Raw genomic sequence first — 23963 nt, forward strand, 5'->3', positions numbered from 1 at the left:
GGCCTCCTTTTAGAAGAGGATCTAAAAAGCCAGTTCACTTCTCACCCCCAAAGATGGTCACACAGGACTATCCTAAGTTTTCCTGTCCTTTCTCTTGGCATTTGATTAGCTAAACAGTTTTAAAAGACAGGCAAAATTTCTGACATTGATAAACAAATTCACATTTAAATTTCTGATACTTATCTCCAAATTTTAGCTTAAGGAAATAAATTCCAAATTTAAACAGGATACAATGTTTACCATGTACATTGCTGTATGCATTACAATACCAGATTTTTTTTAATGCAGATTTCAGAATATTTAGGAAGATCCTTTTTTAAAGTAGTTCCTCTTTAAAACAATGCAGTAATCCTTTGAGACATTGGAAACATTCAAACCCAATAATTTTCTTGAAGTTTAGACTTAGATTTACCCAATTGCCTATGTGTTTTAAGTATAAATTCATCCATTGTTTTACACTGACAATTTAACCTTGAACATGTTCACTCACACCCATTCACACACACACTCATACTCAAAGATCTTAAAGCATGCAAAATTAATATCAGCCGTACATTTTCCAGAAGTTTGTGTCAAGAGAGCTTTGCCAATTTTACTCTTGCAGGTGAGAACCAGGTTCAAAACAAAACTGTTTTACAAGGCAACTTAGTTGGAATTTATTTTTCCAGGGCTTGTTACAATTGTAGCCATGCAGGAGCGGCCACACCAGGCCTGAGACCCAGAAATGTTCAAATAAATGACAAAGACATACACACACAAAAATCACAAGGATCCATATTTAGGACTGGTACCAATTTCAAAAACAAAACCAGACAAGATAAAAAACACCTCACAAAAGACAGAAGCAGAGACCTTTAAGTATGCCCAAATTTTGATGGCATGCCTGGCAGTAGTCAGAGTGAGGAAGACACCTGGGGCCCTGAAATCTCTCAGGGGGTGCTTCCCCATGGAGACTTGCATTCTCTGGCAGCTGGCTGGCCAAGGCCATCTTATCTGCAAAAACTGCTATCAGGGGGGCAAGAGTTTTTCGTTTCTGACAAGACTCAGTATCACCGCAGTCCTGGGGAGCAGATTCCACACCCCTCCTGCCAAGGATCTGATGGTCCCAGGGAGGGGATTCCACAGCACTTCCTCTAGGGACCTGGTTCCATGTAGGGGATTCCATATCCCTCCCGATAGGAACCTCCAGAAGGTGGTCAAGGCATCCCTTGACCACCCCGGCCTTAGAGAGCTTACTGCGTCCAGCTTTTCCTCCCTGTTTTAGGCCCACAGAGTACTTTCCAGATATAAGTACAGAAATACAGAGTGGTCGACCGACTTCTACTTACCTCTGGAGGCCTTTACTTTTCACCCGGGTGACTTCCCCCAAAAAGATGGTTAAGAATTCCTCGAGGCTAATCAGAGACTCTCTTGGGTCTGATGCTATCCATGGGATTCCACATCCACCGGCGTGACCCTGTGGTTAAGGACTCTTTCCTGGCCTATGCAGCAAAAATGCTATGGGGTCAGGAGGAGGGGATTCCACATCCCTCCAGGTGGGGATTCCAGGTCCCACCAGAGTCCACCACACAGAGACAGTTTCATATAAAAAGGTGAATTTATTGGGGAAGTAGATGGTGAACTGACCGGCCAGGGACACAGTGCAGACTCGGGAGCTGATGCTGTGACTGCTTCACTTTTTTTTTTTTTTCCCCCAGTCCTGGGCTTGGTCTCAGGGCCTGAGCACTGTCCTTGGACTTTCTCAAGGCTGGAGCTCTACCACTTGAGGCTCAGCACCACTTCCGGCTTATTTTTCCCATGTATGTGGTACCGAGGAATCGAACCCATGTATTCATGAATGCTAGGCAAGCACTCTATCACTAGGCCAAACTCCTGGCTCCTGCTTCACTTTTTTTTTTAAAGCTAAAAGTGACCCATAATTGCCACATCCTTTATTTTCCGTATGTTTTTTCAGACAGTGACTGTCTACATATTACACCACCTATACAATTGTTTTGTGTTTTCATTCTTAGTAATATGTCTTAAGGAAGTACTCTACTAGCAAAGCCTAACTCCAACCCTCTATAGAGTCTTTTATTATTTCATTTTACTTATTATTTTCTTTGAATGTTTTATAATACAATTTTCATTATCTACATAGTCATGTGAAGAAAACAGCATAAAAAGAAGCAAGTTAGGAACACTGTTGAAAGGGTATCTGAGTTTATTCCAAACTCTGATGATATCTAGTTATATAGCTCCTGCTCCCCCACACCCACCCCAGTCATGGGTCTTGAACTCTGGGCCTGGGTGATGTCTGAGCACTTCAGCTCAAGGCTACTGCCCTACCCCTTGAGCCACAACCACTACCGGTTTTCTGGTGGTTTACTGGAGATAAGAGTCTTATGGACTTTCCTGTCCAGGCTACGATCCTCAGGTCTCAGCCCCCTGAGTAGCTAGGATTACATAGGCATGAGCCACCACACCTGGTCTTCTTTCTAAATATTTTTATTTCCTCTTGCTAAATTGTCTGTTAAATGATCTTTATTAAAAAAAAAAAACCCTCAGCTTAATTTTAATTATGTTCTAAATGCCAGTGATTGCATATAGAGATTCCCTTCTTGAATACTTGTTTGTTAAACATATTTGAAATATGATATAAAAATCAGTGTTGGGCCGGGAGTTTGGCCTAGTGGTTAAAGTGCTTGCCTAGCATGCATGAAGACCCAGGTTCGATTCCTCGGTACCACATACATAGAAAAAAGCTGGAAGTGGTGCTGAGGCTCAAGTGGTAGAGCTCTAGCCTTGAGAAAGTCCAAGGCCAGTGCTCAGGCCCTGAGCTCAAGCCCAGGACTGGCACAAAAAAAAAAAAAAAAAAAATCAGTGTTAATAAAATCTTTCAAAAACAAAACAAACCAACAACAACAAAATCCTATTGAGGTTGGGTACTAGTGGCTGGCTCATGCCTGTAATCCTAGCTACCCAAGCAAGCTGAGATCTGAAGATTACAGTTTAGAGCCCAGGCAGGAAAATCTAAGAGACTTATCTCCAATTTACCACTCAAAAACGAGAAGTGGTGCTATGGTTAAGTGCTAGTGTTAAACAAAAGAGCTTAGAGTACAAGCCCCAGGACGGACAAAAGAAACCCCAAAAGTTTATTGAGCTAGGGCTGGTGACTCAAACACATAACCAATTCTAGCTGCTCAGGAAGTTGAGACCTGAGAATTGCAATTCAAAGGTAGCCAAGCAGAAAAGTCTGTGAGACTCTTATCTCCAGTTAACCAGCAAATATCCAGAAAGTGGTGCTATAGCTCAAGTGATAGAGAAAAGGCTAAAGGACAGCCTATGCCCTGAGTTAAAGCCCTAGTAGTAGCATATGAATGCAGAATCCTTCATTGCCACAATTGTATATTACTGTACTTACTGCTTTTAAGTTCTTCTTAGAGATTCTAACTGTATTATAAATTTTTTGTAATTGCTTATATTTAAGGCTCTTGCTTCATATATGTGTTTTTATATACATGAAAAATTATATAAAAATTATGTATAATAAAATTATTTATAAATATATATAATTGCTCCTATCTGCACAGTTCAGTTGGATCATAATCAGGAATCTCAGCAATTCTGTGAACCCTACAGTGTTTGCATAACATAGAAACATAGTCATACGTAGAGTCTTTTGTCTTGGATTTAGGTTAAAGAGATTCCCATACCTATTTGGTCTACTTATAGAAATCTACAGCTTCATCTTGAGTTGATTCCAAGATTGGGGTTTTCTTTGCACTGTCATATTACTAAATGTCTTTTCTGTTTGATTCTTTAGACCTTTAATCTTTTATTCATTCTTATATAGTTTTATCTGTAAAAGGGTGAAAAATGGTTTCAAAAGATATTGTCTGATCTGAGGAACCTATGAATATTACCTTTTATGGCAAAAGATGTGATTAGGTTAGGAAACTTGAGATGGTGATATTATGCTGTGGACTATACTATACATGCAATCACATCCATCCTTACAAGAGGGAGGCAGGGAAAAGGCCATGTGAAGGCAAAGCATAGGGACTGGAGATGTCACCAAGGAAAGCCAATAGTTGGGCACTGGAAGAAAAAGGGATGAATTATCTACCATCTACCACAAACTTGGTGGCATAAAATAACATTGATTCACTTGCTTTAAAATCCAAAATCAGCATTACATGACGGATCGAGTTGTCAACAAGTCTGTATTCCTTCCAGAAACTCTGGGAAAGCTTGTTGGAAGCTTGTGGAAGCATTGCAGTGGAGCTGATTCCTCAGTTTCAGCCCAGTGAAATTAGTTTGTATTTCTAACTAGAATCATTTTTTTTTTTTGTGAGTTACGGGGTTTGAACCTGACCTGGGTGCTGTCCCTGAGCTCTTCAGCTCAAGGCTACAGCCCCTACCCTTGAGCCAAGCTCCACTCCCCCGCCCCTTTAATTGGAGATGAGTCTCAGGTTCTTGTGCCTAGGCTGACTTAGAACCTTGATCCTCAGATCCCAGTCTCCTGTGTAGCTAGGATTATAGGCGTAAGCCTCCGAGCTTGGCAGAATTCCATTGTTATAGACCATCAGAGTTTGTGGTAATTCGTCATAGTATCTTGTGTCTTGTTCAATTTGGATTTTTCATGTGGCTATGCCTGACTCTAGATCACACTCATGTAATATATTAATGTAAAGTTTCTTTGTTTCTTTAGATAGTTCATCTCAGAGAAATTATTTATTGTGAGTCATAATAATATCCTTATGTTTCTTTAGGCTGCCAAACTCTTTGATGAAGAAGGAAGAAAAAAATTCTTTACGCAGGATATGAATAATATTCTTCTGGAGTAAGTACTTTTATTTTTTTCTATTAAAATGATGAAATTAGCCGGGCACAATGGCTCATGCCTGTAACCTTAGCTACTCCAGAGGCTGAGATCTGAGGGTCCTGGTTGAAAGCCAGTTCAGGCACTAAAGACACAGAGACTCTTATCTCCAATTAAACACTAAATAACCAGAAGTGGTGCTATGGCTCCAGGGATAGGGCGGTAGTCTTGAGCTGAAGAGCTCAAGGACAACTCCCAAGCCCAGGTGTAGAATGGGAGCCTTGAGCTGAAGAGCTCAGAGACAGTGCCAGGCCGAGTACAAGCCCCATGACCCACCAAAAAAAAAAGTAATTTGAGGTGAGCACTCTACAACTAGGCCATGTTGCCTGCACAGATAGAAGTAATTTGAAAGACAGGTGCAGTGGCTATGCCTGTAATCCTAGCTATTCAGAAGGCTGAGATCTGAGGATTGCCATGAAACTCTTACCTCTAATTAACCACCAGAAAATCAGAAGTGGAGCTGTAGCTCAAAATGATAGAGTTCTAGCCATGAGCAAAAGAGCTTAGGACAGTGAGTTCAAGCCCCAGGATCAGCAACAACAACAACAAAAGCTGCCAAGTTCTCATAATAGTGGTAACTACATACAGACTGATGACCAGTTTCTAATCTACTACAGGATAGAGATATCTTAAGAAGTACACAAGTAGCCAGGTGCTGGTGGCTCACAACTGTAATCCTAGATACTCAGTAGGCTGAGATCTGAGGATTATGGTTCAAAGCCAGCCTGGGCACATAAAGTCCATAAGACTCTTATCTCCAGTTAATCACCAGAAAACAGGAAGTGGCACTGTGGCTCAGGGGTAGGGTATAGCCTTTAGCTGAATAGCTCAGGGACAATGCCTAGGCCCAGAGTTTCAAGTCCCACAACTGACCAAAAAAATAATAAATAAATAAATAAATAATTTAAAGATGACAGAAGTTAAGACTAGAAGAAAGTAAAGGCTGATAGGTATATGTGTCTGTGTGTACAGAGATATAGAGGGAGAGAGGGAAAGGGAGATTATATTTTGTATTTAGATTACCGGTTTTAACCTAGCAATAATATTGCATTTCATGTTGACATTAAGATTGTGGTCAAATAGACTATTCTTTTTATTATTATATTTTTTTATGCTTGAACTCAGCCTAGGCACTGTCCCTGAGCTCTTCAGCTCGAGGGTACTGCCCTACCCCCTGAACCTGGGTGTTGTCCCTGAGCTCTACAGCTCAAGGCTACCATCCTACCCTTCAGTCAAACCCCACTTCCCATTTTTCTAGACTTTAGTTGGAGATAACAGTCTCAGGTCCTTTTGTGCCCAAGACTGGCTTTGAATCTTGATCCACGCATCTCAGCCTCCAGAGTAGCTAGGATTATAGGCATGAGCCACTGCACCTGGCTCAGGCTATTCTTATTTTTAACTGGTAGTTATAAGAAACAAATATATAGTTGCTACACGCAGAACTTACAAAAAGTGATAATGAGGAAAAGAGCCAATTTTACTCCTCTGATGAAGATACTGTCTGCCTACTCTGTTGGTTATAGTATTATGTAGAAAGTCACAGCAAAACAATGTTTCTAACACAATGATTACTATCTTTTACACACATAAGAATGGAGATAGTTTATTTATTAGATAAAAAGAACTGATTCGTTTATTGGTTCTGGCTACTATGTAATTAATTGTATTCTGTGATCCTGTTGAACTCAAGTGGACTCAGAAAACAAAAACTGTGGTGTGCTATGTGATGGCAGAGGCTTCTGTATTCCTGCTCTTTATCTCAGCCAGGGATTTTCAGGTTGAATGCTTCCTGTTTGTGCTGCTGTCTTTTACCTAGTAACTCTTTGAAACTGCAGACTCAATAAACAGTGCAGCCATTTCTCATCAGAGCTGTCCCAGATTCCACAGCCAGGGATTTGACAAGCCTTTTTTTTTTTTTTTCCACCTAGTGGCCTTAACTGTACTCAGTCTGTCCTTTATCTTGTTATTGAGTCTGCTTTAAAAAAAAACAACAACTATTTTTCCCCTAGGAGAATCAAGAGATTATCCTTGGGACATACTATCTCAAATAAGCAAACTGTTGGCATTCCACTAACAGGCTTCTTTGTTTTGGGTGTCTTCCCCCCCCCCCCATATCTATTGTAAAAACAGTGTTTCAAGGGAGCCTATCTTTTGTTTTTGTTTTTGTTTTGTTTTTCCTATGTATGTGGTACTGAGGAATTGAACCCCAGTCCTTGTGCTTGCTAGGCAAGCACTCTACCACTAAGCCAAATTCCCAGCCCCCCATCTGTTTTTTATTTCACTAAAACTATGCCTCTGGTTCCTCAGCTTCTTATGTTGAGTCTTCCCCCCCCCCCCCACACCCTTAATCACTTATTCTTTTGGGCCTCTTTTCCCACTGTCAGATGCTTCACTTTTCTGGACTAAGTTGTTCAGGCCAGGCATGTGCTGGTTATTTGGGATAGTAAGGAGATTATTGAGGTATATTGATTTGATCTCAACATTGCTTCTTTGTGCTGGCAAGGGAAAAAAATCAATTTATTGAAATTGGGAGCCTTTTTAAAAAATATTTTTGTAATTGAATTTGACTTGAGTCAACAAATATACAACATACTGATTTGACATATGGATTTGATTTTATTCCCTTTTGCCCCAAAGTACATATTGCTAATGACACTCTTATGATTATGATTCATCCTAAGAATTCTGTTCAACAAATTGCCCTAGGCATGTACTAAAATCTCACTGGACATTTAACATGAGACCTGTCTGTCATCTCTTTGTTCAAAGTGCTCCTTTCAGGTGCTGCAGAATGAGTCGTGACTTGAATCTCAATGTAAAAGGGACTCAACCGTTGGTTTCTTTTCAGGGAGTCAGTCCTTCAAGTATCAAAGAATAACTTCTGTTTTGTTTTGTGAAAACCAGTAACTTTTATGACTAGGTCATTGAGCCTATCTGCTCTTACCAGAAATTTCTTAGATATTGAAAATTACAATTTCATTTTTAGCTGTGACCCTTAAAAATGTATGTGCTGAAGCTTGAACTCAGGTCTCGACAATATCCCTGAGCTTTATATTTTTATTTTCTTTTATTTTTATATTATTATTATTATTTATTTGTTTGTTTGTTTTGCCAGTCCCTGGGCTTGAACTCCGGGCCTGAGCACTGTCTTTGGGCTTTCTTCAAGGTTAGTGCTCTACCACTTGAACCACAGCACCACATTCAGCTTTTCTAAGTATGTGGTACCTAAGAATCGAATCCAGGTCTTCATGCATGCTAGGCAAGCTCTCTATCACTAGGCCAAACTCCAGGGCCATATATATATATATAAATTTTTTTCAATCAATCATGGGGCTTGAACTCTGGACCTGGGCTCTGTCCTTGAGCTCTTCAGCTCAAGGCTACAGCCACAGTAGCTACTTTGGTTTTCTGTTAATTGGGGATAAGAGTGTATAAAGTGCCCAGGCTGGCTTTGACCTGTAGTCCTCAGATCTCAGCCTCCTGAGGAGCTAGGATTATAGGTGTGAGCTATTGCACCTTTTTTTTTTTTTTGGCAAGTCCTGGAGTTTGAACTCAGGACCTGGGCACTGTTCTTGGGCTTTCTCAAGGCTAGCTCTCTTCCACTTGAACTACAGCACCACTTTTGGCTTTTTCTGTGTATGTGGGTACCAGGGAATTGAACCCACCGCTTTGTGCGTGTTATGCATGTACTCTACCACTAACTAGACTACATTCCTTGCCCCTTGCTGAGCTTCTTTTTTTTTTTTTTTTTTTTGCCAGTCCTGGGCTTGAGCTCAGGGCCTGAGCACTGGCCTTGGACTTTCTCAAGGCCAGAGCTCTACCACTTGAGCCTCAGCACCACTTCCGGCTTTTTTCTATGTATGTGGTACCGAGGAATCGAACCCGGGTCTTCATGCATGCTAGGCAAGCACTTTAACCACTAGGCCAAACTCCCGGCCTTGCTGAGCTTCTTGCTCGAGGATAATACTCCACCAACTTGAGCCACAGCTCTGCTTCTGCCTTTTTTTTTTTTTTTTTTTTTTGGCCCATCCTGGGCTTGACCTCATGGTTTGAGCATTGTCCTTGGACTTTCTCAAGGTTAGAGCTCTACCACTTGAGCCTCAGCACCACTTCCAGCTTTTTTCTATGTATGTGGTACGGAGGAATTGAACTCAGGTCTTCGTGCGTGCTAGGCAAGCATTCTACCACTAGGCCAAACTCCGGCCCCACTTTTGCCTTTTTGATGGCTAACTAAAGATAAGAGTCTCATGGACTTGTCTACCTGGGCTAGCTGCAAACCACGATCTTTAGATTTCAGTCTTCTGAGTAGCTAGGATTATAGTAATTGCCACCAGGGTCCAGCCCAAGTGACTTTTAATAGCAAAGCAAACTCTAGAAGTTCTCCTAATCTAAGTCTGGTCTTTTCACATGTTATCCAAATGCTTATAGATAGGTGTCATAAGAGTTATGATTACTTCCTATTTGGATGCTTACACTTGACCCTCTTATATATACCATCTTAAACCTCTTTCCATCTTTGTATCTTCTATTTGGCTTCTCTAATACCAAGTATTTTTGGTTACCAATGAGGAGCATAATTTTGTACATTCATATTTTCAAAATTTGCAGTGTATTTTATAAATAGTGGATACATATGATCCGGTGGGGTCTCTTTTCTCTGAAAGCTGTTAACTAACTTTTGGAATTTATCTTATATTTGAGAAAGTACTTAAGTGTATTTGGACCTTTTCCTATAATATAATATTTTGGACATAATTTGTTGCCAAAAGTCCCAATTTGATATTGACTTTCAAATTAACATCTGTTCTCTTTCTACAGTGACATCTGTAGGGTATAATGTCTTCCATCCTGAGAGACATCTTAGTTTTTTATTTTTTATTTGACTTCCTAAGACTGTAACTGTTAAAGTATTTTTAAGTATTAGGTTAATTACAAATTTCACCATTGTTTTAGTCTCAAAACCTCACTTCTAAGTGGAAATGAAAACTGGAATTACAATAAATTGAGCTAACTATTTAAATGCTTGTAATATTCGTGTTCAATAAGAGAAACAAAGATAAAGGACTTTTTTTTTAAAGAAAAAAATCCTGTAGGAACCCAGTTAAAATGGTATAATTGTGTGACAGTTGCCATATCTCGGAAGAAATGAGCTTAAAATAGTGTTACCATGCATGTTTAACCCCAAAACAGACTTCATTTCATCACCAAAAAAAAGTATTGCCTGCTGTTTGTTGTCTTATAAATCCTCCTCTTATACTAGAATCTTAAAAGATTTTTTTATATCATTCTTATTATTGGTAAGGAGTTTATTTCTATGAAAAAATCCTATCTGGGAAATGATATGAACATTAATTGAGAACAAAAATCAGCTACCTTTGCTGGCTTGCTCACATGATGCCACCTAAAAGACATTCTTTTGTTGGTTTTCTTGGTAGCATTGAGTTACAACTGCAAGAGTTAGGCCCAGTCATTCGTAGTGGCGTCTACTCCCATCTTGAAGCTTTTGTACCATGCAATAAAGAAACATTGGTAAAACGTCTGAAGAAGTTACATCTCAATGTCCAGGTGAGTCTAAGAATAGTAGAAACTAGCCAGACAGAAAAGTATGTGAGAAGCTGGGCACAGTGGCTCACTCCTGTAATGCTAGCTATTCAGGAGGCTGAGAAATGAGGATCAAGGTTCAAAACCAGCCCATTCAGCCCACCCAGCCCATGCACAAAAGGATCAGAGACTGTTATCTCCAGAAATGGGAAATGGGGCTTGGCTCAAGCGTAGGGTGATAGCCTTGAGCTGAAGAGCTCAGGGCAACACCTAGGCTCAGGGGTAGGGCAGTACCCTTGAGCTGAAAAGCTCAGGGACAATGCCCAGGCCAAGTTCAAGCCCCATGACCCACACAAAAAAGAAAAGTATTTGAGACTCTATCTCTTAATTAACCAGCAAAAAAGGTGGACTAGAGATATGACTCAAATTGTGGAATGCCAACCAAGTGAAAACTGTAAGGCTTTGAGTTCAATCTTGTACTGGCATGAAAACCTTGTTCTAGTATTCCAGAGTAATATCTTCTTTACATATTGCTTCTCCATCATAGTGGAAATTAACTAGTAGTTTGAGCAATATAGATTTCATTCTCAGTTTATTTGTGTTACAAATGTTCCTGTAATTTATTGATGGAGACATGGAACATTATTAAGAATGTAAAGGGATCTGACTGAGTGTAATATCATCTCTCTGTACATTGCTGTAAGAACATTTAAAAGAAAAGATTAGGGGGTTGGGAGTTTGGCCTAATGGTAGAGTGCTTGCCTAACATGCACAAAGACCCCACCCGGTTCAAATTCCTTGGTACCGTATATACAGAAAAAGTCAGAACTGGTGCTGTGGCTCAAGTGGTAGAGCGCTAGCCTGGCAAAAGCCCAGGGACAGTACTCAGACCCTGAGTTTAAGCCCCAGGACTGGCAAATAGAAAAAAAAAATTGGGGGGGGGCACTATTAATAAATACACTGAGATAACAGCCATAAACTAGATTCTGCTTGGAAAACTGGAAAATATGCTCATATTAATTGTATCCAAGCATGTCTTTTGCAAAATTAGTGCTGTAGAAGAAATATCCACATTTGGGTATGTCGATATTTCAAATGTATTTCAATATGTGAAATGTAAATTTTCTCTGTTGAGACTGTTTATATAATAAATTCTGTTAAGATGCTTGAAAAAACTTTAGTATTTTTTTTTCCTCCCTCAGGATGATCGTTTAAGAGAACCTCTGCAAAAACTGAAACTGGCTGTTAGCAATGTCATGCCTGAACAGCTATTTAAATACCAAGAGGACTGCCAGGCTCGTAGTCAAGCTAAGTGTGCCAAGTATGTGCCTCTTCTCTTTGAATGGGATTTGGGTTTAAGTGAACGCTTCTAACTGTAAAGGGTTGGTCTTAAGTGATCCTTATCCTCAAGTAAAAACCCCATACACCACTGGACTGCTATGTTTTCCAAATGTCATATCACTTTCCAAATAATTACTTTGATATCAAAGGCAAAAGGCTTTGGTTTTTGATTAAGTGAATTGGTGTGATCTAAAAATGAACCAAGTCTGATCTAGTTGTGCATGCCTATAACTCCAATACTCAGGAGGCTAAGACGGGGGGATTAAGAGTTTGAGGCCACTCTCAGCTTTGTAGCACAACTCTGTCTCAAAGCAAAAGCCAACACTTGTCTGATTTTATACACTGACCAAATGAACTAGCCCGGGCTAGATGTAAATAATTTATGATCTAGAAGATGTGTGTTTATGCCTTTATATTATAGTCTGAAGATCTTATTTACCAGGCTACTTTATAACTCAATCCAAACTCAGAGCATTACATGGAAAGGTAGATTCCCTACTTTGTTTTGTTTTGTTTTTTGTTTTTTGTTTATTTTTTATCATGGGACTTGAACTCTGGGCTTGGGACTTGAACTCTGGGCCTACGTGGTGTCCCTGAGCTCTTCAGCTCAAGGCGACTGCCCTACCTCTTGAGCCACAGCGCCATTTCTGGTTTTCTAGTGATTAATTATAGATAAACATCTCATGGACTTCAGTGCCAGGGCTGGCTTTGAACTGTGATCCTCAGATCTCAGCCTCCTAAGTAGCTAGGATTACGGGCATGTGCCACCTCACCTGGCTGCAGACTCTGTTTTGGGTTACATTCAGGTAAGCAATTCAGCAAGTGTTTCTAGACCATATTATAGTGGTAGTAGTCTAAAACTTTGCTTCTTAATCAGGCACCAGTGACTCACACCTTAATCCTAGCCAGGTAGAAAAGTCTCTGGGTTTCCATTTCTAATTAACTGCCAAAAAAGCTGGACTAGAAGTATGACTCAAATGGTGAAGTGCCAGCCAAGTGGGAGAGTAAGGCCTAGGGTTTAAACCCTTGTGCTGGCACAGAATCAAAGGAAAAAAAACAAAAAACCTTTGCTTTATGAATTTTTTTTCCCCTAGGTTACAAACAGATGAAGAACGAGAAAAGAATGGATCTGAGGAAGATGATGATGAGAAACCAGGGAAACGTGTTATTGGACCAAGGAAGAAATTCCACTGGGATGACACCATTAGGTAACTATTTAATATTGTTCATTTCTGACCAAATATGTAATATAGAAAAGACTGTAGCCGGGCATGTTGGTTCATGCCTGTAATCCTGGCTACTCAGGAGGCTGAGATCATCATGGTTGAAAGCCTGCCTGGGCACTAAAGTCAGTGAGACTCTTATCTCCAAACAACTACCAGAGAGCCGGAAGTGATGCTATGGCTCAAGGGGTAGAAAGGTAGCCTTGAGCTGAAGAGCTCAGAGACAGCATATAGGCCCAGAGTTCAAGCCCCATGACTGCTTAAAAAAAGAAAGAAAGAAATGAATCTATATAAATGGAAAAAATGATTGGAAACAGAGAGTAGTGTGTAGGAAATTTTTCTTCAAGAAAACATTAATTTGGTTGTAAGTAGTTTCCTTAGAGTATTAACACTCTTATTTTCATACTTTTCATAAGCTAATCTAATAATGGAAGAAGTCATACTGGTTTCAGAAGATTCAGTGCTTAGTGTACTTGTATAAACCAACCATATTTCTTTTTTTTTCATATATATATTTTATTTATTTATTTATTTTTTGCCAGTCCTGGGCTTGAGCTCAGGGCCTGAGCACTGTCCTTGGACTTTCTCAAGGATAGAGCTCTACCATTTGACCCTCAATACCACTTCCGGCTTTTTTCTATGCATGTGGTACCAAGGAATTGAACCCGGGTCTTCATGCATGCTAGGCAAACACTTTAACCACTAGGCCAAACTCCCGGCCATTTTTCATATATTTTTTATTGTAATTAATAGAAGGGTTACATTATATTTGCCAGATAGAAGGTGCATTACTTCACATACATTGATACTCTTTCTCATGTCTTAGTCCCTATTTCCCTCCCCCCCACCAACCATATTTCTTGTCCCACAAAGAAAACTCTACCTTTCAATCTCTGGTGTCTTTAATAAAGGTGAAAAAAGAAATAACCATTGGAGATCTGACTGTTACATAGTGAATGATATATATTAGAAATTATTTATTGTCATGTCATTGTCTCAATTCTTCAGGTAATATTCTGTGTTACTGCTGTTAGATTTGTGTGTTTTTAAAAAGTCTGTTGTATCTGGTCACAGTAGTTCATTCCTGTAATTCTAGCTACTCAGGAGGATCCCAGTTCAAAGCCAGCCCAGGCACTAAGACTCTTATCTCCAATTAACCACTAGAAAACTGGAAGTGGCGCTGTGGCTCCAGACCCAGGATTCAAGTGTCATGATAGACCCCCCCCCCAAAAAAAAAAAAGAAAAGAAAAAGTCTTGCAAAAAGAAAGAGAAAAGAAATAACTAGCCCTTGGGGTTGGAGGCCTAGCTTAGCTGATAGAGTGCTAACTAGGTACTAAGTTAAAGTCCTGGTCTCAGACCTAAAAAAATAAGAGAAAGAAGTCTATTGAAAACTTAGTTTTCTTCAGTTTGTGTTCAAATTTGCATGTAAATATGTTTGGTTGGTTGTTTCTGTTTAGAGCATTGTTGTGTAACCTTGTTAAGATCAAATTGGGATGCTATGAATTAGAGCCAAATAAAAGCCAGTCTGCTGAGGATTATCTTAAATCCTTCATGGAGACAGAGGTGAAGCCATTGTGGCCTAAGGGCTGGATGCAGGCAAGGTAAGAAATGTGACTTGAGATTCTGCTTTACTTTCTTGTTTTGCTATTATCACAGAAATGCATGCACAGACACAGATAGTATTGTTTTTGTTAAGAACCTAATGTGTTCAACATCCTATATTAGATTATCTTTGCTTTGATAACTTCAAGTATTTAAAAGACATAATGGCTGGAATCATGGCTTCAGTGTTGTGTTTCTAATCATCAAGCACAAGGCTGTTAGTTCAGATCTTAGTTTTCCCAAGGAAAAAAAGTTTAAAACTGCCAGGCTCATGAATATAGTTTTAGTTACTCAGGAGGCTGAGATCTGAGATAGTTTTAAGCTGGTCTGGGCAGGAAAGTCCATGAGACTCTTATCTTCAGTTACCCCCCAAAAAGCCTGAAGTGGAGCTGCAGATCATGTGGTAAACAGCTAGCATAAAAGCTTAGGAACAGTACCTAGGCCCTGAGTTCAAGCCCCAAGATCAGCACAAAAAATATTTAACAGAAAACAATCATGTGGATATAGAGATAAATAGATGTGCATAGGCATAGGTAATAGTGTTGATTTTTGTGTGTGTGTGTATGGGAGGGGGGCGGTCATGAGGCTTGAACTTGGCCTGGGCACTGTCCCTGAGCTCTTCACCTCAAGGTTACGATCTGATCCTTGAACCAAGCCTCACTTCCCTTTTTCTAGAGGTTAATTGGAGATAAGAGCCTCAAGCATATGTATACACACACATGTATATATTGAACTCAAGGCTCCATGCTTGCAATTGGCTATTTTGTTCAAGGCTGGAACTACCACTTGAGAAACTTTTGGATTCTTTAAAATATATTTTTTATTGAACTTTAATCCTCAGATTTCAGCCTCCTGAGTAGGTTGGATTTTAGGGTGAGGCAACACAGGCATGATAGTGTTTTTGTTCTGTTTTTTACTTAATCCATTTTTGTTTACACCTCTTCTTGTTAGTAGTGAAAAAAGATAGGGAGCTGATAGTTTAAAACCTTTGCTGAAACTTTTTCTTTTTTAATGGATTATGGGGCTTGAACTCTGGGTCTGGGAGCAGTTCTTGAGCTCCTCAGCTCAAGGCTACCACCCTACCCCTGGAGCCACAGCCCCATTTCCCATTTTCTAGTGAGGTAAGAGTCTTACTTCGTTAGTCCTGAGCTAGCTTTGAACCACTAACTTTGAACCACAATCCTCAGATCTCAGCCTCCTGAGTAGCTAGGATTACAGGCATGATCCACCACACCCAGCATGGCTGGGAAACTTTATATAGGTAGCATGTAAATAAGGAATTGAATACAGGCTTTGGAGCATAAGAAAAAAGAAGCAGCCTTAGGTTTTCTTAAATAGTCAATATTAGAAGAGTATTTCAAAAACAAAATGTAGGCATCTTTTAAATCTCAAGTTTAAAGACTAAAAAATTGACTATTACTGCGTTAAAACAAGGCATGACTTTCTTTGAAAATAAATGTCCAGCCTGGCGCAGTGGCTCACGCCTGTAAGCCTGTAATCCTAGCTGTTGATGTTAAAATATAAGCAGCTGGGCACCAGGGGCTCCTACCTATAATCAAAGCTACTTACCTTAGGAAGTTGAAATCAAGAGTTTCACTTCAAAGCCAGCCCAGGCCCAGACATATGTGGAGATCCTTTCCCAACCAGTAGCTGGGCATGGTGGCTCATACTTGGCGTTCCAAATGTGAGTAGAAGCTTAAAGTAGGGAGAGTCAAAGCCCAAGCACATTCTCAGGCAGGAACAAGACCCTGTTTCCAGAAAAAAGCCAGTGTTGAAACAGATTGGTGGTGTAGTGTAGCTTATCAGTAAAACAGTCTAGCAAGCATGAGGCCCTGAGTTCAAACCCGAGCATATGAAGGGAAAAAAACAGCCAAATAAATAAAAGTAAGATAAAATTTTCCATGAGATGTATTATTGAGTATACTGAACTGTTGCAACTTTTACTTATTAATTAACCAAGTAATAGGCATTGGAAATCAAAACACAATAGCTATTGAAAGCTGAATGATTTAATAGTGAGGGGAAAAAAATGAAGCTGTGTGTAGTGGTACATCTGTGTAATCTCAGCATTCTGGAGACTATTGGAGGGAAAGTTCAGAACCATTCAAAGCTACATAGTAAGTTCAAGGCCAACCTAAATTGTATATCAAGATCCTGTCTTAAAAATGAATTACATATATTATCGGCTACTAAAAAGTATACCCATACTTGGTTTTTTTTTTCAGAATGCTTTTTAAAGAAAGCCGAAGTGTGCACAATCATCTTACTTCTGCTCCGTGAGTAAATGCCAGCTCCAGATTTCATTCATTTTTTTTTGTTTAAACTATGTATTTTTGAGCAATTTTCAGCTTACCACTATCTTTTCCTTTTTCATTTCTGACAGTATTTCCATATAGCCCAGGCTAGTCTGGAATTTGCCTCCATTTCCTGAATACTGGAGTTGTCCGCATGAGTCACCATAGACAGCACCATTGTCTTTAAAAAAAAAAGAGGCATGCAGCCCCTGAACGTGGCTTAGGAATAGCGGGCTTACCTAGCATGCACGAAGCCCTGGGTTTAGTACCTTTGTACCACCTACACAGAAAAAGCTGAAGGTGCTGTGGTGGCTCACACCTGTAATCTTAGCTACTCAGAAGGTTGAGATCTAAGGATCAAGGTTCAAAGCCAGCCTAGGCACAAAAAGGACCTGAGACTCTTATCTCCAATTAACCTCCAGAAAAAGGGAACTGAGGCTTAGCTCAAGGATAAGATGGTAGCCTTGAGATGAAGAGCTCAGAAACAAGGTCCAAGTCCAGGGGTAAGGCGGTAGCCTTGAGCTGAAGAGCTCAGAGACAAGCGCCCAGGCCAAGAGTTCAAGCCCTATGATCCACCAAAAATTTAAAAAAAAAAAAAAAAAAAAAAAGGAAGAAAAAGAAATAGCTTGAGGTGATCCTGTATCTCACATGGTAGAGCGCTAGCTTTGAGAAAGCTCAAGGACAGTGCTCTAGGCCCTGTGTTGAAGCCCCAGGACTGGTTACCCCCCCCAAAAAAAAAGTCATTTGCCTATTAGTAATTTTAGTGACTTTAGTTACAGCTATTGAGATATTGAGATAGTTCTTCGGGCTCTGCTACATGCAAAGTGCAAATAGGAGAATGATAGTTCAGGCTTGCGTGGACAAAAGCAAAAAGCAAGTTGTGCTATAAGTGATAGAACACCTGCCTAGCAAGCAGAAGACCCTGAGTTTAAAGCCCAGCAGAGAGAGAGAACGAGAGAGAGAGAGAGAGAGAGAGAGAGAGAGAGAGAGAGAGAGAGAGAGAGAGAGAGAGAGAGAGAAAGAGAAATGCAAACATACATAGCACAAGTTACCAAGAATTTACTGAGTACTGTCTTTAGTATTCTAAGATTTCTGATTATAATCTTTTGGGCAGATTTATAGAACATACAGAATTCTTTCTTTCCTTGTGTACAGTTTTAATATGTTGATTCTTCCCCTCCTTTTTGGTCAGTCATGGGGCTTGAACTCAGGGCCTGGATGCTGTCCTTGAGGTCTTTTGCTCAAAGCTAGTGCTCCACCACTTTGAACCAGAGCTCCACTTCTGGTTTTCTGGTAGTTACTTGGAGATAAGTCTCACAGACTTTCCTGTCCAGGCTGGCTTTAAAGCACAATCCTCAGATCTTAGCCTCCTAAGTATCTAGGATTATAGGTATAAACCACCAGTTCCCAGCTAATGGGTTGACTTTTTTTTTGGCCAGTCCTGGGGCTTGAACTCAGGGCCTGAGCACGGTCCTCAAAGCTAAAGCTCTACCACTTGAGCCACAGCACCACTTTGGCTTTTCTATGTATGTGATACTGAGGAATCAAACCTGGGTCTTCATGCATGCTAGGCAAGCACTCTACCACTAGGTCAAACTTCCTGCCCTAGGTTGACTTCTCTAATTTTTATTTTTAGCTACTTTTTTAGGGCCAGAGAATGAACCAGGGCTTTGTGCATGATAGGCGGGTGCTGTCCACTATGCCATGTCACCAGCCCAAGGCCTTGCACTCTTCTTTTTTTTGCGGGGCGGGGGGGGGGGAGGGGGGGAGGGAGGGGGCAGGGGACTTGCCAGTCCTAGGGTTTGAACTCAGGGCCTGAGCACTGTCCTTAGGCTTTCTCAAGCTCTACCACTTGACTCACAGCACCACTTCCGGCCTTTTCTTGTAGTACAGAGGAATCGAACCTGGGTTTTCATGCCTGTTAGGCAAGTATTCTACAACTAGGCCAAACTCCTGGCCCACATTTTCTTTTTGTGCTAGTTCTAGAGCTTAAACTAAGGGCCTGGGCTGCTCATGACTAGTACCCTTCCACTTGAGCCATAGCTACACTTCTGGCTCTTTGATGATTAATTGCAGATAAGCATTTCATGGCCTTTAATGCGTAGACTGGCTTTGGACCATGATTGTCAGATTTCAGCCTGCTCACTAGCTAGGATTTCAGACATGAGCCACTGGTACCTGGCTTAATTTTTTTTTTCCTCCTTCCTCCTTCTCTTCTTCCTCCTCCTCCTCCTGCTGCTGCTGCCGCCACTGCTACTGCTACTGCTGCTTCTGCTTCTTCTGCTTTTTTGAGACAGGTCTCATCTTGTTTCTCAGTCTGCTTTGGCACTCGTAGACTTAAGTGAGTCTCTTGCCTCAGTTTACCTCACCCAGCTCCCCTCAGCAGTTTAAAAATCACTCTACTGTGGCTGGGTGGGCCACAATTCCAGCTACTTAACAAGCAAAAGTTAGGAGGGTTGATGTTCAAGGCCTACCACAGCAAAAATGTCAAGCTAAAAAGGACAGCAAGGACATGGGTTGTGGCTCAAGAAGCAGAGGGCTCCCCTGGTAAACACAAGGCCCTAGTTTTCTTCTTATCACACACGCCATCTTTATTATTAATTCTAACTTTATGTTTTGTTTTTACCAGAATGTAGGATGGGATAGGTGACCATACGGGGCTTTTGCTGGAGTGGCCTGTAGCATAAACACTTTGAAAATTACTTGGTGTATGTGTGTGTATGTGCACTTTCCTTCCAGACCTTTTTTTCCTTTTATTTAAATTCTATGTTTAATTGTTCAATGAGGTTTGTTACAACATTTCTATATTTGAATATAATGTATTTTTTCTTTTTTTATTATATTTTATTGTTGGGATAATGTATAGGGGGGGGTTAGTTACATTTGTCAGGTAATTACTTCTTGAACCTTGATACCCCTTCTTGTGTTTTTGTCCCCCCTTCCCTCATCCCACCCTCAATAGAATGTATTTTTGTCCTGCTCACCCTTTCTATTACACTTTTTTACCCCTTTTCTTTCTTCTTTTCTTTTCTTTTTTTTTGCCAGTCCTAAGCTTGAGCTCAGGGCCTGGGCACTGCCCTTAGGTTTTCTCAAGGCTAGAGCTCTACCACTGAGCCACGGCACCACTTCTGGCTTTTTCTCTGTATATGGTACCAAGGAATCGGAACCTGGGTCTTCTCGTGAATGCTAGGCAAGCACTCTATCACCAGGCCAAACTCCCAGCCCCCATTTCTATACAAATTTAATGAAAGTTTTTCCATTGTTTTCTTTCAGTACTTACTAGACGTGAATATTTTAGCTGGGTGCTGTGATTCACACTTGTAATCCTAGCTACTCATGATGTTGAGATAGGAAGATTAAGGGTCAAAGCCAGTTCAGTCTGGAAAGTCTGTGAGATTCTTATCTCCATGTAATCCTCTACAGAAGTTTATCTGGTTTTCCTAACACTAGCTGCTTTTTTCCCCTAATGTATGTTTTTGGCACCTTTGTTGAAGATCACTGGCTGGAGCTGGTTGGTGGTTTTATTTCTGCATATTCAATTTCATTGGCATATTCTATTTTGCATATTTTATTTTACCTTTGGTTTGTTTATGTGTCTTTGCTATTTTTGTTATTATGGCTATGTAGTATATTTTGAAGTCTGATTTTGTAATACCTCCAGTATTGCTCTTACAGATATTTACAGTGTTAGTCAAGATACTTTTTTGTGTTTTTGTGTGTCTATATGATGATCCTGGGGCTTGAGCCCAAGGCCTGGGCCCTGTCCCTGAGCATTTAATTATTCAACAAGCTCTTCTGTGGAGTCTATAAGATTTTTCAAAAAAATTATTATTATTTTTGTAAAGGCAATATACAAAGGGGTCACAGTTACTTAAGTCAAGTAATGAGTACATTTATTTTTGGACTGTGTCACCCCTCCCCTCACTTTCTCCTAGCTTCTTTCTCCTGCCTCTACCCATGAGTTGTATAGTTCATTTTTAACATAATGTCTAGTGAGTCCACAGCTATATTTGTTTTCCCTTGTCCCTCCCTCCCTTTCTGTGTCTCTCTTATCCTCACAAAGAAGATAAATAAAGAGAAAAAGAAAAGAAAACATAACAAAGAAAAAACTTCTTTCCTTTCTCGGAATTAATTTTCATATATATTATTTTACATGATCAGAGACACACAGTCATTGCACTTTTGTGTACCTCCCCTAAGAATATACTTGACTTTTTCATTTGTTATTCAGAATGTCATTTATACCCCCTCTGTTATGGATTAATTTGAGCTTAAAGTTCCTTGAGCTTGTTTTCCTCCAGTGGCAAACTCTTACCACATCTGGTCTAAGTAGCCTTCTTAGGTAGATTTGTCAGCTTGTTTTGAATTAGTTTATATTATGTGGATTTACATTAGTTTTATTTTTTTGTATTTGTTTGGTTTTTTGGTTATGGGGCTTGAACTCAGGGCCTTGGCACTGTACCTGAGCTTTTTTTGCTTATGGCTAGTACCCTACCCTTTTAAGCTGCAGCTCTACTTCTGGTTTTCTGGTGATTCTTAGAGATAAGAGTCCCATGGGAACTTTTCAGCCCTGGCTGGCTTTAAACTAAGATCCATAGATCTTAGCCTCCTGAGTAAATAGGATTACAAGTATGAACCACTGGCACCTGGTTACATTTGGTTTTTAAAATTTCTGTGCCTGATCTACTTTTCATACTTACTACTTATGTAGCCTTTTCTTCTAACTAATCTAAATTGTGGAAGACAATTTAGAGTATTGCAGAGTATTCCCATATAAACAGTCCTTTCTTCCTTCAAGGAGGTTTCCAAATAATGGAGGAACTATTTACCCATATAATTTTAAGGTTATATGATATAATTTCCTAGAGAATGATATAACTGCTGTTGAATGGCCTTCATTTTAATCTTTTATTTTAGGGCAAAGAAAAAAGTGATTCCTGCATCCAAACCCAAAGTAAAGGTAAGGATTCATCAGATCTATAATGGATTGTAGCTAGTGAGCATTGAAGTAAATTAAGACACACATAGAAAAGCTGAATAGGTACTATATCCTAAGTTTGAGGGATTTTTTTGGTTGTTATTTGTTTTGTTTTTTGGCATGTGGCTTGAACTTGGCATGGACACTGTCCCAGAGCTCTTCAGCTCAAGGCTACCACCCTACCCTTGAGCCAAGCCCCATTTCCCATTTTTCTGAAGGTTAATTGGAGATAAGAGTCTCAGGTCCTTTTGTTCCTGGGCTGGCTTTGAACCTTGATCCTCCTGAGTAGCTAGGATTACAGGAGTAAGTTGGATATTTTGAACTTAGTAGACATCTTATTTCCTTCATATAAATAAATGGCTATATAGTTGTAGCAGTTGCATATTTTAATTAAATTATACAACTATTTAAAAAATAGAGCAAAGATTACAAATATAGAAGAGAAGTTTCAAGGCCAAAAGCAAAGAAGAGAATCCAGGGTGTGATAATGTTGCTGAAACCCTTTGTTGCCTTTGGCACTGCTGTCTATCACTTCCTGGTTTCTTTTTACTTTCTTTCTTAGAATATAGCTGATACAGATTACAGTCAAACATTTAAGGCCTAGCATATAAATCTGGGCCTCAAATGAAAGCACCCAGCAGAGAGATTGAAAACATGCTGGTCATGGTGGCATATGCTTATAATCTTAGCACTTGACTGACCAGAAGATCACAAATTCAAGACCAATTTGAACTGCTTAGCAAGACCTTGTCTTGCTCATGCTTGCAATCCTAGCTTCTTGGGAAGCTGAAATCCAGAGGATTGTGATTTGAGGCTAGCCTGACTTACATAGTTGCAGGTTAGTGTGGGTGTTTTATCTTTCATCTCTGAACTGTTTTGCCTGTAAGCTGGCACTTGCTAGTGTGTGACTTTTCACCTTGTGGTCCTACATACAGCTTCTTTGAACACAGAAAAAATGCTCTTCTTTTTCTTAGTTACCTCTTACTGCATGTAAGATTACTTACTGCTTCATTAAATCTCTCATTGTACACCCCGCCCCTCCCTCTCCCCAGTATGCCATTTGCAGCATAAAAATTACAGAAGAAAATGCTTTCAAGCCAGATGGGGTGGCTCATGCCTGTAATCCTAGCTACTCTGGAAGCTGAGATCTGAGGATTGCGGTTCAAAGCCAGCTCAGGCAATACAAAGCCAAGAGATTCTTATCTCTGATTAATCACTAGAAAACAGGAAGTGGGGCTGTGGCTCAAGGGTAGGGTGGTAGCCTTGAGCTGAAGAGCTCAGGGGTAGCACCCAAGTGAGTTCAACCCCATGACCCACCAAAAAAAAAATGTTTTCAGAGGCTGGGTGCACAGTGGCTCACACCTGTCGTTACTCAGGAGGTTGAGATCTGAGGATTGCAGCTCGAAGGCAGCCTGGGCACTAAAGTCCGTGAGATTTTTATCTCCAAATACCCATCAGAAAACTGGAAAGGGCACTGTGGCTCAAGGTGTAGGGCGGTAGTCTTGAGCTGAAGAGCTCAGGGATAGCACCCAAGCCCAGAGTTCAAGTCCCATGACAGACCCTCCTGTGTCCCCACCACCAAAAAAAAATTAGGAAAGAAAATGTTTTCAGTAGGAAGGAAAACAATGAAAGCATACAGTACAAGTCTCTTGAGAGCAAAAGAATTCCTAACTTTCTGCAGTATATGTGTCGTCCCTTCTACATCTTCCTCTTTTGCTCCTATCCACTCAACCCAACCATTCAATATAAGTAGAATAACCTATTTTTGATTCATGTATTCTGAATGATTTCCTTTACCATTGTAAGTCTGTGTATTCTGTTGCATATAGTATTGATTTTATAAAGAAAATATTTACAGTCATTTAAAACATTTTATAGTAGTAACAGTATCTTTACATCTTCTCCACTCTAATTCTATATAATGATGGATTTTTTGCTTATTATGCAGTTAGCATGTCAAAACAAATATATTTCATAAGTAGTATTTGTTCATCTTAGCAAACAGTGTCTTTAATTCAACTAATACTTGGTAGCTCTGATGGGCAGTGAGGTTTTGGGGAGGGGAGAGGAGGTCTTAGCATAGAAGTTTAGAGCCAGGTGCTTTGGCTCACGCCTGTAAT

The 23963-nt window shown here is 40.1% G+C and overlaps 1 protein-coding gene across 2 annotated transcripts in view; it reads left to right on the forward strand.

Moving 5' to 3' along the window:
* Nucleotides 1-23963, forward strand: part of Ubn2 (ubinuclein 2) — a 67816-nt gene that overhangs the window by 27635 nt on the left and 16218 nt on the right. For both annotated transcript variants that reach the window (XM_090333390.1, XM_090333391.1), the window contains exons 7-13: nt 4755-4825; nt 10300-10429; nt 11608-11726; nt 12841-12954; nt 14427-14570; nt 16797-16847; nt 21783-21825. In XM_090333390.1, the coding sequence (XP_090189516.1) occupies nt 4755-4825; nt 10300-10429; nt 11608-11726; nt 12841-12954; nt 14427-14570; nt 16797-16847; nt 21783-21825 (672 nt within the window). The remainder of the gene's footprint in view (nt 1-4754; nt 4826-10299; nt 10430-11607; nt 11727-12840; nt 12955-14426; nt 14571-16796; nt 16848-21782; nt 21826-23963) is intronic.

Source organism: Megascapheus bottae, chromosome 5 (assembly GCF_031878675.1).
Source record: "Megascapheus bottae isolate mThoBot1 chromosome 5, mThoBot2.hap1, whole genome shotgun sequence".
NCBI classification, from domain to species: domain Eukaryota; kingdom Metazoa; phylum Chordata; class Mammalia; order Rodentia; family Geomyidae; genus Megascapheus; species Megascapheus bottae.